Source organism: Dendrobates tinctorius, unplaced genomic scaffold (genome assembly GCF_039654945.1).
Source record: "Dendrobates tinctorius isolate UK_male_01 unplaced genomic scaffold, ASM3965494v1 ptg000086l, whole genome shotgun sequence".
In the NCBI taxonomy this organism is placed as follows: Eukaryota; Metazoa; Chordata; class Amphibia; order Anura; family Dendrobatidae; genus Dendrobates; species Dendrobates tinctorius.
Window position 1 is genome coordinate 28,517,927 of NW_027361754.1, and position 19,630 is coordinate 28,537,556.

The following is a 19,630-nucleotide window of genomic DNA, read 5'->3' on the forward strand; positions in this document are numbered from 1 at the left end:
TTCAAGATAGTTGCCCCGACCTGAAACTATCGGTCTTCCTGGTGGACATTGTATATCCTTGTGGATTTTAGGGTTGGACAAAATAATGGAAACACCTGGAAACATCAACAAAAGTTAGTTTAATATGGTGTAGTCCACCTTTTGCGGCGATTACAGCCTCAGTTATCCGAGGTATGGATTCATACAAGGTGTGACTTGTTTCCAAAGGAATTTTAGCCCATTCTTCAGTTAAAACACCCTCCAGTTCTTTGAGCGACGATGGCGGCGGAAATCGACGTCTAACTTGAATCTCTCAAATCAACTATAAATGCTCAATAATGTTGAGGTCTGGGGATTGTGGGGGCCAGATGAGATGCTCAACTTCATTAGAATGTTCCTTGTGTCATGCTTTAACGATTCTAGCTGTATGAATTGGTGCATTATCATCCTGAAATATGGCGTTCCCCTCCGGGAACAGTGCTTGAACCATAGGATGACCTTGGTCGCGCAAAATGCCTAAATAATCTCTGCTGTTAATTCTTCCATGAAGGGATATCATTGGCCCGGCGGGTCTCCATGAAAAGCACCCCAGATCATCACAGTACCTCCGCCATGTTTTACGGTTGGGAGAAGGCAGTCTGGATGGAATGCTTCTTTCGGCTGTCTCCAAACATACACTCGGCCGGAGGTCGGAAATAGGGTAAACGATGATTCGTCTGAGAATATCACGTTTCCACTGCTCGAGGGACCAATTCTGGAGGTTTCTTCACCACTCTAAACGCTTGGAAACATTTGTCATTGAGAGCAGCGATTTTCGAATTGCAGCTCTTCTGTGGAATCCAGATTTGTGCAGCTCCCGACGAACAGTTTTCATGGAAACTGGGTTATGTAGGTGTTCATTGAGCTCAGCAGTGATTTTCAGAGCCGTGGTCTTGCAATCCTCTCTCACAATTCGCTTTAGAGTCCGACAGTCTTTCTCAGTCAACTTCGACTTTCGGCTGGACCTGTGCTTTGCTGCGGACGTTTTTCCTTTTCTTTCAAATGCAGTCATTACTTTTAGACAGTACCTCTGGACACGCCAAGCATTCATGCACTTTCTGTTACACTAGCGCCTGCCATACGAGCACCAACAATTTGGCCTCTTTGAAAATCCGAGAGGTCTTCCATTGGTATCAGGTTCTCATCAATGTTCTTACAATTCTGCAAAACAAACAGTTAATTTACATACAGATATCACAAAACACAAATAATCAACTACAAAACATTACCATATGTCACGGTTTGCATGTTTATAACATGTTTGAAGATTATGATGCCAAAACGTTAGGTGTTTCCATTATTTTGTCCAACCCCTGTACATACATACAAACATACACACACACACACACACACACACACACACACATTGAGCTTTATATATATATATATATATATATATATATATATATATATATATAATATACAGTGTGTGTGTGTGTATATATATATATACTGTATTCTAGAATGTGCTGACAGTTTGATTATATGAGATTTACTCTCTCGCCTTATTGGGGGACACAGAACCGTGAGTGTTATGCAGCTGTCCACTAGGAGGCGACACTATGCATAATCTGAAAAAGATTAACTTTGGCTCCTCTGCAGTATACACCCCTGGACGGCGTCAGCCTTCTCCAGTTTTTGCTTAGTGTCGCAGGAGGCACACCTAAGATTTTTTACTCCGTCTTTTTTCCTGGATTTTTTTCCAAAGGACTACAGATGAAGAAAAGAGGGTCTCCAGCGAGACTTCCGGCATGGCTCCCTCCTCGGTCCCCTATTAGGGGTACCCGGTTGAGGTCGAGGTGGCTCTTCCCCATGTCGCTCCCTCACCAGTCCCTCGGGTACTGGTCGAGGTCGAGACCCCCTCCTTCCTCAGTTCCGTCCGGCTCTGGGTCGAGGCGACGATGAAGCCCCCTGACGGTGACCCTCTGGGGGTATTAGGTTGAGACACCGCAGGTAGGGCCTGTACCAGGCACCAGGGACCCCAGTCCACCTGTGGGCTCCTTTTGGGACCGGAGGAGGTGCAGCGAGGCACGGCACTTATCAAAGACCGAGCTCCCTGCGCCCTGGTCTCTGCAGCAATGGCGCCCCAAGGGACCCTCCACAGGGCCCCAGTCACATATATGGCCCCACCGCCATCCTTTCATTCTGGGGGGGTCTGGTTTAAATCCGACCCCCCCCCCCCCCCGCGGACGACCGCGCCGTCCTGGAGCCCTGCTGGGCAGGAGACCTCAAATTTAGGCCGCGGCTTCGGCCTAGCCGAAGTCGCCGCCCCATTCCCGCCCCCCGGCCCGCCCCCCGGATGACGAAAATGACACTGCAGTGTCATAGAAGGGTCGGATCGAGGCAGGAGGGGCGCGCTTTTACATTGCCCAGCGCGCCCTTTTCCAGCTCTCCATCCCCTTCCCTCTCCACCTCAGAATCCGGTGGCCATCTTGCTGCACCTGGAAGAACGAAGCACAGCAGTCTCCGGGGGGCACAGGACGTGTGACTTATCTGCGCTGGACCTAAGGGGGAGCACCGGTGGGGTAAGATCACAGCTGGGTCCTTGGTACTCAGCTGTGAATTCCTATACCATATAGCGCTCTCCTACTCCTTTCCTCTGCGTAGATACCCCTGTAGGGCCTCCACTTATCAGCCTAGGTACTATGTCAGGCTCAAGGAAAAGAACCAGGCAAGACTGCTTTTATGCAGTCTGCACAGCCTGCAAGGCTACTCTCCCCAGCGGCAGCACGTACCCGCACTGCCGGGATTGTACCCAAAAAACAGGATCAGAACCCCAAGAAGCCCCTACCAACGCTTCTGTGACCGCTACAGCGCCGGAATGGGCGACTCAGATGTCGCAGTCTGGCACAGTCTATAGATAACCTGACCTCCACATTACTGCAGGCTCTGCAGGGTCATGTCTCGGCTACGAACGTTACCCAGCAAAGGGACGTCCGGTCTCATGATCAGGGCGCCTCCGACAGTTCGAGGCGTAAGCGGACCCACAGGTCGCGTTCATCTGCGTCCTCACATAGCAATAGGTCTTCCCCCTCCAGGGAAAGACACAGTGGCCCTCAGGTCGCCGAGGCCGTCCCCTGATAGAGAAGGACAATGCAGATCTCCACAACGATCCCAGACCAGGGAAACCTCCGCTCTAGTTCGCCCGCTAGGGAGCTCCTTAGCGATGCGCAGGACTCAGAGGGCATATGTGACTCCAATTCAGATAACGAAACAGAGAACGCTTTGCTCCCTTGTCCCCCTAGCAATACTGCGATAGTTGAGGATATCGTCTCTTCCATCCTTCGGGTGCTGGACATTTCAGATCCAACCCCGGAAGCACCAGAACACAAGATTTCCTTTGAAAGTGTTCAGAAACCATCGAAGGTCTTCCCTAATCACCCGGAATTTCAAAAAATCCTTTCTAAACATTTTTCGCAGCCTGAGAAAAAATTCGCCAATCGCAAGTATTTGGAAGCAAAATACCCCTTTCCACAGAAAGACACCAAGGATTGGACAGATCCGCCTGAAGTGGACCCTCCAGTCTCTAGGCTGGCAGCACAAACGCTTCTCTCGCTGCCGGACAGTTCAACCCTCAAGGACACAGCAGACAGGCAGGTTGAACGCATGGCTCGTTCAATCTTTGAAGCGGCAGGTGCCTCTCTGGCTCCCGCATTTGCTTCAGTTTGGGCAGCCAAGGCCATCATGGCCTGGGCTGATCTCTTGCAAAAGGGCCTTCAAGCCTCAAATCCTCAGCTGGCGGACCAGGCAGTGCAAATTGCAGTGGTGGCAGATGACATGGTCCATGCAGCGTTGGACTCTGCAAGAGGAATAGCGGGAATAGCATCAAACGCCATCACAATCCGGCGTATTCTCTGGCTAAGAGAAAGGAAAGCGGATGCGGCCTCAAAAAAAGTCCCTAACAAATCTCCCGTACTTCAGTGGCCGTCTTTTCGGTGAAAAGCTGGATACAATGATATCCAATGCTACCGGGGGCAAAAGTACTTCCCTCCCTCAACTAAGACCAAAACGCACGTTTAAAAGGCATAATCAATCTCGTTTCCGATCCTTTCGGAATTCTTCAGGCTGGTCCGTCTCACGCCCAGCACAAAACCGTAATCGTTCCCCCCGCAGGGACAACACACGTGCGGCACAGAGGCCGGACAGGAACTGGCAATCAAAGGCAAGCCAGGCAAAACCTAAAGGAGGAAAACCTCAGACTTTTCCCTCATCCTGACTCATGCCCTCTGGAAGACACCCCACTTGTAGGCGGACGACTGCTACTCTTTCAGCAGGTCTGGCTGCCTATTACAGAAGACAAGTGGGTCAAGGAAATAGTGTCTTCAGGATACAAAATCGAGTTTACTACCAGCCCACCGCACAGGTTTTTTCCCTCTGTCCCTCCAAAATCCCCGCTCAAAGCTCAGGCCTTCCGTCAAGCGGTTTCTTCCCTCCTGCGAGCAGGAGTCATAGTGCCAGTCCCAGCAGAAGAGCGCTTCCAAGGGTTCTACTCCAACCTGTTCGTGGTGCCCAAGAAGGGAGGCAGCGTCCGATCCATACTAGACCTCAAGCAACTCAACAAGTATGTTCGAGTTCGTCACTTCCGCATGGAATCCCTGCGGTCAATTGTTGCATCTATGGAAAAGGAGAATATCTTGCCTCCATAGACATACAGGACATACAGGACATGCATATACCGATTGCTCCCGCCCATCAGAGGTTTCTCAGATTCGCAATCAACCAAGATCATTCCCTGTTTGTGACCCTCCCGTTCGGTCTCGCCACGGCTCCCAGAACATTTACAAAGGTCATGGCAGCTACCATGCACGTTCTGCACTCCAGAGGCATAGTAGTCGTTCCATACCTGGACGACCTTCTCATCAAGGCCCCCACCCTCAAGGACTGCGAGGTCAACGTCTCGATCACGATTGACACTCTGAGGCGCCTGGGATGGTTAGTCAATTTACAGAAGTCCTCGACTACCCCGAGTCAGTCTCTGACCTTCCTGGGGATGCTATTCGACACCTCCAAGGGTCTGGTGATCCTCCCCAGGGACAAGGCACTGGCTCTCCGTCTGGGAGTTCACACACTCCTCCGCAAGTTCACCAGATCTCCGGTATGCCATGAGAGTACTTGGCAGGATGGCAGCAGCAATGGAGGCGGTACCATTTGCCCAGTTTCACCTCAGACCCCTTCAACTGGCCATCCTCAAGTCCTGGGACAGGAATCCGTTCTCCCTCGACAGGGAGTTCCGGTTATCAGCAAACACAGTCGGACAATGCCACGGCAGTGGCATACGTGAACCATCAAGGCGGCACCCGCAGCATCCAGTCGATGACCGAAGTAACGCATATCCTACAATGGGCGGAGGCTGCAAGGTCCGTGCTCTCCGCGGTCCACATTCCGGGTGTGGACAACTGGGAAGCCGACTATCTCGGCCGACAAGGAATGGTCTCTCCATCCCGAAGTCTTCTGTCAGATCTGTCATCGTTGGGGGACCCCGGACGTGGATCTGATGGCATCCCATCTCAATGCCAAGGTTCCCAATTTCATGGCGAGGACGCGCGATCCGCGGTCGCTCGGAGCAGATGCCCTGGTTCAGGACTGGACCCAGTTCCAGCTTCTGTACATTTTTCCACCCCTCCCCCTGATCTCCAGAGTCCTGAGGAAGATCAAACAAGAGGGTGTTCCCACCATTCTGATCGCTCCAGACTGGCCCAGGCGTACATGGTACGCCGACGTCGTGCAACTCACAGCAGACGCTCTCTGGCGTCTCCCCACACGTCCCGACCTCCTGTCACAAGGCCCGTTCTTCCACCAGAACTCAGGGGCTCTCAATTTGACGGCGTGGCCATTGAGACCTGGGTTTTGACCCAAGCAGGTTTTTCACCGGACGTTGTTAAAACCATGATCAGGGCTCGAAAGCCAACTTCAGCCAGGATTTACTATCGTACCTGGAAGATTTTCTTCACATGGTGCGACTCTCGTGGGCAGATTCCACTTCCCTATTCTCTTCCAAAGGTCCTCAGTTTCCTTCAGTCAGGCCTGGACGCCGGGCTATCCCTGGGCTCGCTGAAGAGCCAGGTGTCAGCGCTCTCAGTGCTCTTTCAGAGGCGTATTGCTAACAAGCCGCAAGTGAAGACTTTTCTCCAAGGGGTTTCCCGATTGGTTCCCCCCTACAAACGTCCGTTGGAGACGTGGGACCTCAACCTGGTCTTGACAGCACTACAGTCACCTCCTTTTGAACCCCTTAGGGTGGTCTCACTCCGCTTTCTATCACAGAAAGTGGTTTTCCTGGTGGCAATCACCTCGCTACGCAGGGTGTCTGAACTTTCAGCTCTTTCCTGCAGACAACCCTTCCTGGTTTTTCACCAGGACAAGGTGGTTCTCCGTACAGTACCATCCTTCCTTCCGAAGGTCGTGTCCAGCTTCCTCCTCAATGAGGAAATATCACTACCGTCTCTTTGCCCGGCTCCCGTTCATAGGGTAGAGAAGGCTCTGCATACGCTTGACCTTGTCAGGGCATTGCGTATTTACGTGTCTAGGACTGTTCCCTTCCGGAAGTCTGATTCACTTTTCCTTCTTCCAGAAGGCGTTCGCAAGGGCCTACCGGCTTCCAAAGCCACCCTTGCTAGGTGGATTAAGTCCACCATTCAGGAGGCTTACCGCCTCAACTATTCTCCCCTTCCGGCCGGTATCACGGCACACTCTACGCGGGCGGTAGGGGCCTCTTGGGCCATTCGGCATCAAGCCTCAGCACATCAAGTGTGTAAGGCAGCCACTTGGACTAGCCTGCACACATTTACAAAACACTACAGAGTGCATACCCAGTCCTCAGCGGATGTGAGCCTGGGTAGACGGGTCCTGCAGGCAGCAGTACCCCAAGTCTAGAGGACTGTCAGCACAATATTCGTCCACTGCTTCCCACCCAGGGACTGCTTTTGGACGTCCCACGGTTCTGTGTCCCCCAATAAGGCGACAGAGTAAAGAAGATTTTTGTGTAATCACCGTAAAATCTCTTTCTCTTAGCCTTTAATTGGGGGACACAGCTCCCACCCTGTTGCCCTTGCGGGCCGTTGTTACGGTTGGGTTCTCATATTGTTGTTTGAGCCTGTTTATAGTAGCCTTTTTTTTACAGGCATGGTTATGTTTCTGGTAAATTCCTCCTAATGCTTTTGCACAAAACTGGAGAAGGCTGACGCCGTCCAGGGGTGTATACTGCAGAGGAGGAGCCAAAGTTAATCTTTTTCAGATTATGCATAGTGTCGCCTCCTAGTGGACAGCAGCATAACACCCACGGTTCTGTGTCCCCCAATTAAAGGCTAAGAGAGATTTTACGGTGAGTACACAAAAATCTTCTTTTTTGGCTCCCAGGATACAACCATTATCTATGTGAGATCGTCAGTGGTGGTATAACAGAAATATGAATATCCAGAAACACTCCTGTTATTTCGTGCAGCTTGTAGAGGTCTCACACAAGGATTCCCAGAGTGCCAGACATCTGTTCTGTACCTCTCAGTTTTACCTGTGTGCAGTTAAACAGACAGGAGAGAGACCATGACCCCCCCCCCCCCCCGCTTCCTGAAGAGAGAAAAGACAGGCCCCAATTTAGTGCAGAGACAGGGAACACCCCCACTTGTAGACTGACAAAGAGCCGCTCCCCCACTTCCTGTAGGGGGGAAAAGACCTGCCCCTACTTCCTGTAGGGGGGGCAAAGACCCACCCCTTCTCCCTGTGTAGTGTTAATACCCCACCGCCACTTGTCTCAGCATCTCTGCTTCTAGAGACAGAGATTATATGGAGAGACACAGGGAGTGGCTGGCACTTTGGGGTGACTTTTCGGGGGTAAGACAAAATCATGTATAAAACAATGATTTTCATATTGTCTGTTTAGCACATTATCTATCAGATGAGTTGTCTGAAATGAGCCATGAGACCACAGTTTGCTTTAGATAGTGATTTTGGTTATTCTGAGTTGTTTCTGGAGAATACACTGCGTGCAGAATTATTAGGCAAGTTGTATTTCAGCGGATTCTTTTTATTATTGAACAACAACTATGTTCTCAATCAACCCAAAGGACTCATAAATATCAAAGCTTAATATTTTTGGAAGTTGGAGTGGTTTTTTTTTTAGATTTGGCTATCTTAGGAGGATATCTGTTTTTTCAGGTAACTATTACTGTGCAGAATTATTAGGCAACCTAATAAAAACCAAATATATACCCATCTCACTTGTTTATTTTCACCAGGTAAACCAATATAGCAACACAAAATTTAGAAATAAACATTTCTGACATTCAAAAACAAAAAAATCAGTGACCAATATAGCCACCTTTCTTTATGATGACACTCAAAAGCCTTCCATCCATAGATTCTGTCAGTTGCTTGATCTGTTTGCGATCAACATTGCGTGCCGCAGCCACCACAGCCTCCCAGACACTGTTCCGAGAGGTGTACTGTTTTCCCTCCCTGTAGATCTCACATTTTATGAGGGACCACAGGTTCTCTATGGGGTTCAGATCAGGTGAACAAGGGGGCCATGTCATTATTTTTTCTTCTTTTAGACCTTTACTGACCAGCCACGCTGTGGAGTATTTGGATGCATTTGATGGAGCATTGTCCTGCATGAAAATCATGTTTTTCTTGAACGATACCGACTTCTTCCTGTACCACTGCTTGAAGAAGGTGTCTTCCAGAAACTGGCAGTAGGTCTGGGAGTTGAGCTTCACTCCATCCTCAACCCGAAAAGGTCCCACAAGTTCATCTTTGATGATACCAGCCCATACCAGTACCTCACCTCCACCTTGCTGGCGTCTGAATCAGAGTGGAGCTTTCTGTCCTTTACTGATCCAACCTTGGGCCCATCCATCTGGCCCATCAAGAGTCACTCTCATTTCATCAGTCCATAAAACCTTAGAAAAATCAGTCTTAAGATATTTCTTGGCCCAGTCTTGACGTTTTATCTTATGTTTCTTGTTTGTGGTCGTTTTTCAGCCTTCCTTACCTTGGCCATGTCCCTGAGTATGGCACACCTTGAGCTTTTTGATACTCCAATAACGTTGTAGCTCTGAAATATGGCAAAACTGGTGGCAAATGGCATATTGGCAGCTTGACGCTTGATTTTCCTCAATTCATAGGCAGTTATTTTGCGCCTTTGTTTATCAACACGCTTCTTGCGACCCTGTTGGCTATTTGCCATGAAATGCTTGATTGTTGGGTGATCACGCTTCAAAAGTTTGGCAATTTCAATACAGCTGCATCCCTCTGCAAGACATCTCACAATTTTTGACTTTTCAGAGTCCGTCAAATCTTTCTTCTGACCCATTTTGCCAAAGGAAAGGAAGTTGCCTAATAATTAAGCACACCTTATATAGGGTGTTGTCATTAGACCACACTCCTCCTCATTACAGAGATGTAAATCACCTGATTTACATAATTGGCAGTTGACTTTCAAGCCTATACAGCTTGCAGTAGGACAACATGTGTAAAAAGGATGATGTGATCAAAATACTCATTTGCCTAATAATTCTGCATACAGTGTATTCTCTGTTGTATCTGTTACGTGTGTGCTTTTATCAATAGTCTCTAGGGATGCCTCTTGGACCTGTTCAGGGACATCTCGGCAGTCTGGCCCCTTTACGTGCAGTGGGGGAATCTGCAGGAGGCAGTGGTGGAGTTCGGGGATCTCTGACCAGCAGTGCCGGAAGCTCTGGAGGATTCGACAACCTATTGGGCGGCACGTCTGGAGTAAGTTGTGACGTTTGTCTTACATATTTTGGTAATTTATCAGATGCCGGTTGCTTTCTTGATCTGCTTTCATCAGATCTAGTAATATTGCACCCTTATAGTACTTCCATGTGCCTGGTTTTATGGAAAGATTCATAGGCAATTCTATAATAACTGTTACCTGACCCTGCAGACAATCTGAATGGACAGGGTGTCGTAACTTCTGGTTCTGGCACACGTTACCATACCGGAGTGGCAGGGTATGGATCCAGTGCTTCGGATTCAGTGATCCGAAGCAGTGCTTAAAAACTCTATAAAAAGAGCTTGAAAATTGTGTGAACCTCGCATAGAACAGTCAAAATTTGTTAGCCTGCAGAGGTGGCCCGTAACTTAGAAGATGAGGAGTAAATAATAAAAACCCCTTCTATTATTGAGAATGGTCATGACTTATTATAGGAGGTAAATGGCAAAGTTGCGTGCTTTCACAATTGCTTTGCGATTTGAGCCAATTTTTTATGTTGAGAAGGTGAACTTACAGGATTTTTTTCCAATGTACATATTCATGTTTTTTTTTTTTATCAGGTCTCTGCTACACTGCTACAGAAAAATGCAACTTATATCAACAACTCCATAAAGCAGCCAGAAGAGAGAGTGAGCCTCACATTGCCAGGTCTGGATGAGGAAGATGAGGAAGGGGATCTGGATAGTGAAGATCAGGTAGTAAACATGGTCGATTAAAGACATTCATGTGGACCATCCTTAGTAAAGGTTTTCACTATCAGATCGTTGGGGGAGTCCGACACCGATCAGCTGCTTTAGGTCCTGCTGCATCTGAAAATAAATGATGAATGGAGCTGAATAATTCGTAGCGGCCGCTCTTGGGTACTGCAGCTCATCTCTGCTAAATGGCCATTGTTAACGGAGAAGGTGGCCAGACCTGTCCGTCAGCTTCCTCCAATTGAAAAATCTATTTCCCACGTACGTTTCTTTTAAGCTGGGCTGGTCTGATCACACGCTCCTCTATCGCTGGCCATTTTGTGGACAGGAGCGCTGTGCAGTTTGTGATGATGGCAGCATAACAAGTACAGGAGGAGAACCTGCAATACTTATATATTAGAAAGTGCCACAAAACCACATCTGTTAAAATTAAATACAAAAGTGGACAATCCCTTTAAGGACACATTTTGAAAAGACCCTATGATTTCCCATTCTTGCATAAAACCTCATGAAACCGAATCTCAATGTTAACTTTTGTAACTTAGTTTCCTATCACATGAATGGCTTGTTTCAGAGTCCACGAGGATCAGCTCGTCTGCTCAAGAACCTTCACATGGACATTGGCTCTCTAGGCTTTGAATATGAGGTAAGCAGCTGTAATTCACACTAAAGCAATGAGCCTGGGAAGTTACGGACGGGTGAGATCAATACAACCGGCTCGTCATATTGGAAGTGGAAGTTCCATTTGTGTGTGTCATCCAGGAGAGTGAGCGGAGAGATGAGTCCATTGCAGCAAGCGGTACAGATGACGGCTCTGAGCCAGAGCTGCAGAATCTTGGGAAATCCGAGGATGAAGAGGAGAGCCAAAGAGAGGTGCCCTGGGCATATGACATTGTGCTTCAGTGATGTCATGGACACCCTGCATGTGTGTGATCCCTCCTCACTCACCTGTAGCCTTCTCCGAGTGCAGCCTTTCCTTCTTTCTCACTAGATGTATTATCGTTTGGGTTGATTAGACTTAGCAAAATGGCTTTTAAAGGGTTTTCTGGGCTGTAGACAAATTTCTGCAGTTGCCCTACGTGACTACAGATTGCTGAATGGTGATCGAGTGCAACACTACCATTGCACATTGATGTTCCCACTAATGCTCTTTTTAGACGGCTTTAAAGGAGAGTCCGACTGGGCATCCTACTTCCCATTCCACCGCTCAGTCATCACCGGCAGTCCGGGACACCAGTTTTGTCAAAGCACAGGCTGAATCACGCGAAGGGTCTGATATACGAAAGGAGCACAGTATGTCTCCAGCTGAAAAGCTTGCACCAAACTCCTTTGAAAGTGACGCTAAGGAAGAAATCTCTGCTGCCTCCTTAGCCGGAGAGCCAGGCTCCAGTACCGGGGATCGTATCCTGGAACACGATGCCCAGGATGTAAGAAATATCCTTCTCCCCCAGTACATGGCTTCCGTAATAGACTATATTAGTAGCTATTCTGTTTAGTAGTGGTTGTAGAGGGTAGACCATTGCTCGTGTGTAAGTATAATCCTAAGTGTGTATTGCAAAAGTCATCCATTGCCGCTCAGATGGTCTTCTAAGGGGGTGGTCTTCTCAAAGAAAATGGCCAGTATTTATGATATACAAGTAGTAGAGAAGCTGCTCAAAGTCAAATGTCCTCATCCCGTCTGAACAAAAGGGCAAAAAGAAAGAAAATTCCCCATCTTGACTTATAGCCATAAATTGTGCTGAATGCCAGGAGAAGCTACTTATAGCCATACGGTGTAATGTTGGATGGTGGCCATTCTGAAGCAAACTTCTGCGCTTACACGTCTGATTTTTGTTCTGTCTAATAAAGGGGGCCCCTAGGATAACCACACGCTCAAATATGACTAATAGACATCGGCTGTCTTCTGGAAACACAATCTGTTTGAAATACATAAGTTATAACCTATTGATCTCTTGGGGTTCAACCTCTCAGACTCTGAGAACAGTGGATCCCTGCGAGCATGCCCACCTCTGCTCCATTCTTGGGATCAGTTAGTCATCTTTTGTCCCATGGGTAAAGGATATTCCTACAATTCCTTTTAACATTTATGCTTTATTTTTGGTTAAATGGTTGGCTAGCATTCCATACTCAATAGTTGCAAGCCGTGGGTTGCACACGTTTGGAAATGTCAGGATTTGAGAGAACTCTGATCCAAGCAGTTTAGAGCTAAATGGACTGGGTGGAAAGGGGAGAAAAGATATTATTCTTTTACACCACCACCCGTGATTATGGGATGTGATAGGTCGTCATTAGTGATGAGCAAACGTGCTGGGATAAAGTGTTATCTGAGGATGCTCATGTGTTACCCGAGAGTCTTCGACATGCTCAACAAATATATTCAAGTCCCCGCAGCAGCATGCCTCGCGGCTGTTGGACAGGTGAAGCACATGCAGGGATTGATCCAAACAAACTAACATAAGAACGTTCCTGGTCATTATTTGAGCGATCAAAGTAGAAAACACTCATTTAAGGTTAATCACAACATCTCTTCTTACGCTTACTCACTGCAACCTATCTGCGTGTATTCTCATACAGGGTGAGATGTCAATCACATTGTAGACCCGCCTATTGGACTCCTAAGCCTGGAATGAGCAGAGTTCAGTAAATAGACCGTGTAAAATCCACATTCTCTTTTTTTACTGCAGGAATCTGAACCCAGTGATGACGTGAAGGATCTTCCCAAGCCAAGTAACGGGCTGGATACTATGGTAAGCCTATAAAGGAATTTACTATAAAGGAAATTACTATCATTCTGTATACTGGGGATGGGGTCTTACCCAAACCCACTGGTCTCTACTTCCAGGTTCCATCGCTACTTACCAATTGGGTGACTGCAGATAGTAGAGACCATCTCAGTAAATGATGTGCAATCATATGATCGCTGGGGATCCGACCTCTGAACCTGAGAATGAAGGGGCTTCAACCCTGTTGTACCCTTTAGGCTGTGTGCACACGCTGTGGATCCGCAGTTTTTGCTGCGGTGTACAGTACCATAATATCCTATGGATATCAAAAACCGCAGTGCAGACGGTGCGGATTTGCTGCGGTTTCTAAACCGCAGAAAGAATTGACATGTTCATTCTTTCTGCGGATTCCGCTGCGGTTTATCATCTCCTCCATTGTAGAGATGATAAACCGCAGGGCAAAACCGCAGGCTAATGCGCAGGTAAAACCGCAGGTCTTTTGACCTGCAGATTTACCTGCGGATTTTACAAAATCCGCGCTGCCAAATCCGCAGATCATTCTGCAGCGTGTGCACGTACCCTTACGGTTGCCCCCTGCACAGCTATGCAGGGTGATTAGAGCCACCCTGCAGCAGTCGCCCCTGTGCAGAGGAAAGTTATGACGAGATCGGTTCCACAGCCTTTTTTATTTTCTGGATTGGCGGGATTCTCAGAGGTCGGAGTGTTGACAGATGGGACAGAATTAGGAATATATCAGCCGCTCACATTTACTTTATCACATTTTCTTATTTTCTATTATTATTTTTTTTCTTTACAGGACTTTGGATTTGGCGGTCGATCACTTGATAAAGTTCTAGACATCAGTGCACTGTCTCCTGAACCTTTCAGCCTAAAAGTAAGACACCTTTAAATATAGTGCAATGCTGATACTTCCTCTGAAAGAAAGATTTTCACACTTTTTAGAAAACCAAACCTGAATTATTGAACAATAAAATATTATACCCCCACCCATGTTTTATCAAAGTGTCCCCACACACCTGAGATAACCGATCATTCGGCTGCTATCTCTTCTGACTCCCCGATACTCAGGAGCGCTCGTTCTGCCAGACACTCCTGTGTCCTCTATGAGAGAGCTGTTTTTAGACTCATTGGCTTATGTCACTGAAAACTAAAAGATTGGCAGTCTGAAATCGGACTTGCCAAATCCTTATGAACAGATGATGTCGGGGAGAGGCGGGAGGCCTCCATACACATTATATTGTTGTCCGTCAGAGTTCATACACACCATATGTGTGTCTACATGAATATTTCATCATATATTCACCAGAACTAATAATCTCTGCAAGTCAGCAAATGGTCTGATTAGTCTCAAGGGGCTAAAGCTGCCCATCAGCTCATAAGATCGCAGTCGGTTAAATGGCTGTACAGCTGATGGCTAACTCTCTCGACTCCATCATAGACATGAGCACTCGCCATAGCCAAGTGTGCATGGGCTTTCAATTGGGAGACAGAAGAGAACTCCTCTGGCGGCAGTGGGTTATCTTACCTGAAGCAAAAAAGGATTGGGCATGAAACTCCATGTTTGCTGGTCTTTCTTTCTTTTGACATTGTCTGAAGGAGGAATGTCTAGATGCCCCCCATATACATCAGGTAGTTCTCTGCTCTAACTGAAATTGAATATGGAGCCTTGAGATATGCTGCATCTTTTTAAGTGCAAAATAAAATAAAAATCACCCTTTCCCCCACACATAAAACTTGGCGATGAAAAGGCACAGATTCTCCTTGACTGGTAAAGGATGGTAGGTGATAACATGAAGAAGAGCTCCTGTATCCCCACCTTGCCAGTGGTAAGGGAAGGTGGGAGATAACAAGAAGAAGAGCTCGCGTATCCCCACCTTGCCAATGCAGCCCCCTGGAAACTGTTCAAGTCATGGCCAAAAGTTTTGATACTTGGTATGAATTTTGGTTTTCAATTTGCTGCTTTAGATCTGTTAGGAAGATGTTTCTATAGTTACTGAAGTGTAAACATTTCACAAGTTTTTAAACTTTTTTTTGACAAATACAAGTTTATACAAAGCCTTAATGTTTCCATCTCTGCCACTTATTTTTCACGACTTCTGCCCTACGCCCCGACATCTAGTTATTGGCTTCTGGGACAAATCCTGAATGATGGCTACCCGTTCTTGTCTCATAAGTGCTTGGGTTTATCACAACTTCTGTGTTGCTTTTTGAGAATTGACACCAGGTTCTTAATGTGATGAGATCTGGCGAGTTTCCTGGTCATGGACCTAAAGTTTTGCAGTTCCGTTCACTGGGCCACTTAGTTACCACTTTTGCCTTGTCACATGGTCTCCATCATACCGCAAAAAGCATTGTTCATTACCAAAATGCTCCTGGATGATGGGAGAAGTTGCTTTTGGAGGATGTTTAGATACCATCACTTATAGTTTAATGGAACTTTTTATGAATTTCGTGCGCTGCTTGACATGGCACACAATTACTCATGCATTAACAGATCGATCTTTTATTCATATTCCCAGCGCATTATCCAAAAACATGTGACTATTGGCGCCAGTTTTTTTCAAATGTCAAGTGTATTTAACTTGCAAGAAACGCTGTTTTCGCCTGTATATCATCCCCTGAGGAAGAAGTGATTTGTACTTCGAAACGCGTTGGGAATATGAATAAAACATCGATCTGTTAATGCACGAGTAATTGTGTTTCATGTCAAGCAATGCACGAAATCCATAAAAAAAGGTTCCATTAAACTATATGTTTCGGCGGTCACTGGTCTGACCTGTGGATGTGCGGCAGCTGACTGATAATTTCATGCCCTATACCTCTCCTATATCAGGTGAGTAGAATTTTAATACCTTTTGTAACCTGTTTGTCGGATCAGACCCTATTTGCGCTTCTCACCGTTCCTATAGTGTGAATCATAGAATCATAGAATCGTAGAGTTGGAAGGGACCTCCTGGGCCATCTGGTCCAACCCCCTGCTCAAAGCAGGATTCGCTAAATCATCCCAGTCAGATGTCTGTCCAGCCTCTGTTTGAAGACTTCCATTGAAGGAGAACTCACCACTTCTCGTGGCAGCCTGTTCCACTCATTGATCACTCTAACTGTCAAAAAGTTTTTTCTAATATCTAATCTGTGTCTCCTCCCATTCAGTTTCATCCCATTGCTTCTAGTCTTTCCTTGTGCAAATGAGAATAAAGTTGATCCTTCTACAATGTGACAGCCCTTTAGATATTTGTAGACAGCAATTAAGTCTCCTCTCAGTCTTCTCTTTTGCAAACTAAACATTCCCAAATCCTGCAACCTTTCCTCATAAGACAGGGTTTGCAGACCGGTCACCATTCTGGTCGCTCTTTTCTGAACTTGCTCCAGTTTGTTGATGTCTTTTTTAAAATGTGGTGCCCAAAACTGGACACAATATTCCAGATGAGGTCTGACCAAAGAGGAGTAGAGGGAAATAATGACTTCACGTGATCTAGACTGTATGCTTCTGTTAATACATCCTAGAACTGCATTTGCCTTTTTTGCTGCTGCATCACACTGTTGACTCATATTCAGTCTGTGATCTATTAGTATACCCAAGTCTTTTTCACATGTGCTGTCACTTAGCCCTATTCCTCCCATTCTATATATGCTTTTTTCATTTTTATTGCCCAGATGTAGTACTTTGCATTTCTCCCTGTTAAAAACCATTCTGTTAGTTACTGCCCACTTCTCCAGTTTATTTAAATCTTTTTGAATCCTCTCTCTCTCTTCTCTAGTATTAGCTATCCCTCCTAGCTTTGTGTCATCAGCAAATTTAATCAGTTTACCCTCAATTCCTTCATCTAAATCATTGATAAAGATGTTGAACAATACAGGGCCCAGGACAGAGCCCTGTGGTACCCCACTTGAGACATTCTTCCAACTGGATGTGCAGCCATTTACGACCACTCTTTGGGTCCGATCACTAAGCCAGCTATGAATCCATCTAACAGTTGCCTTGTCCATTCCATACTTAGTCATTTTTTCAATAAGGATTGTATGAGAGACTTTGTCAAATGCTTTGCTGAAGTCAAGATATACTATATCTACAGCATTTCCTTGATCCACCCAATCAGTGATACCGTCATAGAAGGAAATTAAGTTAGTCTGACATGACTTATTAGTTACAAACCCATGCTGACTCTGTTTGATCACTTCATTCTTATCCAGGTATTGACTTACATGTTGTTTAATAATTTGTTCAAAGATCTTTCCTGGTATAGAAGTCAGACTCACCGGCCTATAGTTGCCTGGGTCCACCTTCTTCCCCTTTTTGAAGATAGGAACAACATTTGCTCTTCTCCAGTCTTCTGGCACTTCTCCTGTTCTCCAAGAATTTTCAAAGATTATGGAGAGTGGTTCAGAAATTTCTTCTGCTATCTCCTTCAGTACTCTGGGGTGTAATTCATCTGGACCTGGAGACTTGAATTCATTTAGGTTAGCTAAGTGTTTCCTCACTATCTTTCTGTTTATAGATATCCTGGATTCTTCTATTCCCTTAATAGGACAGTGAATAACAGTTGGTGTTACATTTCCTTTCTGAGAGAAAACAGATGCGAAATAGGAATTTAAAAGTTCAGCCTTCTCAACATCAGTAGGTACCATCACTGTTTTAAGCAAAATTGTGAGTGAGCCCCCACACATTTATTGTCCCAGGATGCTTTTCTCTTTGGAAGACCCAGGACTGATTTTTTCTTCTCAGAAAAATAATTCTTGCAGATATCCTCATTAGTCTAATGTTTACCTGCTTGGTAAAAGCATCAAAAAAGAGAAAAAAGAAGTCAGAATTGTAAAAAAAAAAAAAAAACCAAAAAAAACCTTGGAATTAAAATTGACCAATAAGAGACATAGCTTAAAAGGAGATAATGCGATAAGAAGTGCTAGTAATAGCCCAAAAATAATTGGAATGAAAAAATAAATTTTAACCATGCCAAAGGAGCTGAAAAGAAAAGTCTTGAGTGAGGAAAAGAAGGGCTTAATTTTGGCTTTACTAGCAGAGGGATACAGTGAGCGTCATGTTGCCTCCATCCTTAAAGTTTGTAAGACTGCAGTCCATTACAAAAAGGTCAAGCAGCAGACATTGGGGACAACAAAACGACTCTCCACTGACCGGGATTACCGTCATCTTATTCGAATGTCACTCGGCAATCGCAGTATGATATCAAGTGATCTACAAAAGGAATGGCAAATGGCAGCTGGGGTGAAGTGCATGGCAAGAGCAGTTCGTAACAGGCTCCTAGAGGCAGGGCTCAAGTCATGTAAAGGTAGGTAAAAGCCTTTCATCAATGAGAAGCAAAGAAGAGTGAGTCTGAAGTTTGCCAAAGACCATATGGATTGGGCCATAGAGGACTGGAGTAAGGTAATCTTCTCTGATGAGTCTGATTTTCAGCTTTGCCCAACACCTGGTCATCTAATGGTTAGCCGGAGACATGGAGAGGCGTAAAAGCCACAGTGTCTTGCACCCACTGTGAAATTTGGTGGAGGATCGGTGATGATCTGGGGATGCTTCAGCAAGGCTGGAATTGGGCAGGTTTATCTTTGTGAAGGACGTATGAATCAAGCCGCATACAAGGTTATCCTGGAAAAACAGTTAATTCCCTCTTCTCAGGCAATGTTCCCCAACTCTGAGGACTGTTTTTTCCAGCAGGACAATGCGCCATGCCACACAGCTAGGTCAATCATTGTGTGGATGAAGGACCACCACATCAAATCCCTGTCATGGCCAGCCCAATCTCCAGACCTGATCCCCATTTAAAACCTCTGGAATGTAATCAAGAGGAAGATGGATAGTCACAAGCCATCAAACAAAGAAGAACTGCTTACATTTTTGTACCAGGAGTGGCATTTAGTCACCCAAAAGCAGTGTGAAAGACTGGTGGAAAGCATGCCAAGATGCATGAAAGCTGTGATTAAAAATCATGATTATTCCACAAAATATTGATTTCTGAACTCTTCCCGAGTTAAAACATTAGTATTGTTGTTTCTAAATGATTATGAACTTGTTTTCTTAGCATTATTTGAGGTCTGCAAGCACTGCATTTTTTTGTTCTTTTGACCATTTCTCATTTTCTGAAAATAAATACAAAATTTAGTGCTTGGAAATTCGAAGACATGTTGTCAGTAGTTTACCGCATAAAAGAGCAATTTACATTTTACTCAAAAATATACCTATAAAGAGAAAAGTCAGACAAACTGAAAATTTGGCAGTGGTCTCTTTAATTTTTTATATATACATTTTAGTTTGTGTAATGCAAGCACGTAGTCAGCAGGAGGAGCTGTATACACGTTACATTTGGATTTTCATCTGCTCCGCAGTTTTTGTTCCAGGGCTCAGCTGGATGACGGCTCCAGCAGATACAGCCACCCGTGTGTATAGCATTACCTGACCTGTGATCACTTAGCTCGTGCGGCTAGAACAGAAGGGG

At 45.9% G+C, this 19,630-nt stretch overlaps 1 protein-coding gene across 4 annotated transcripts in view; it reads left to right on the top strand.

Annotated features, from left to right (window-relative positions):
- CEP164 (centrosomal protein 164) overlaps positions 1-19,630 on the top strand; it is a 153,111-nt gene that overhangs the window by 42,074 nt on the left and 91,407 nt on the right. For all 4 annotated transcript variants that reach the window (XM_073585239.1, XM_073585236.1, XM_073585238.1 and 1 more), the window contains exons 5-9: positions 9,580-9,744; positions 10,306-10,440; positions 11,015-11,086; positions 13,125-13,187; positions 13,981-14,058. In XM_073585239.1, coding sequence (XP_073441340.1) covers positions 9,580-9,744; positions 10,306-10,440; positions 11,015-11,086; positions 13,125-13,187; positions 13,981-14,058 — 513 coding nt within the window. The remainder of the gene's footprint in view (positions 1-9,579; positions 9,745-10,305; positions 10,441-11,014; positions 11,087-13,124; positions 13,188-13,980; positions 14,059-19,630) is intronic.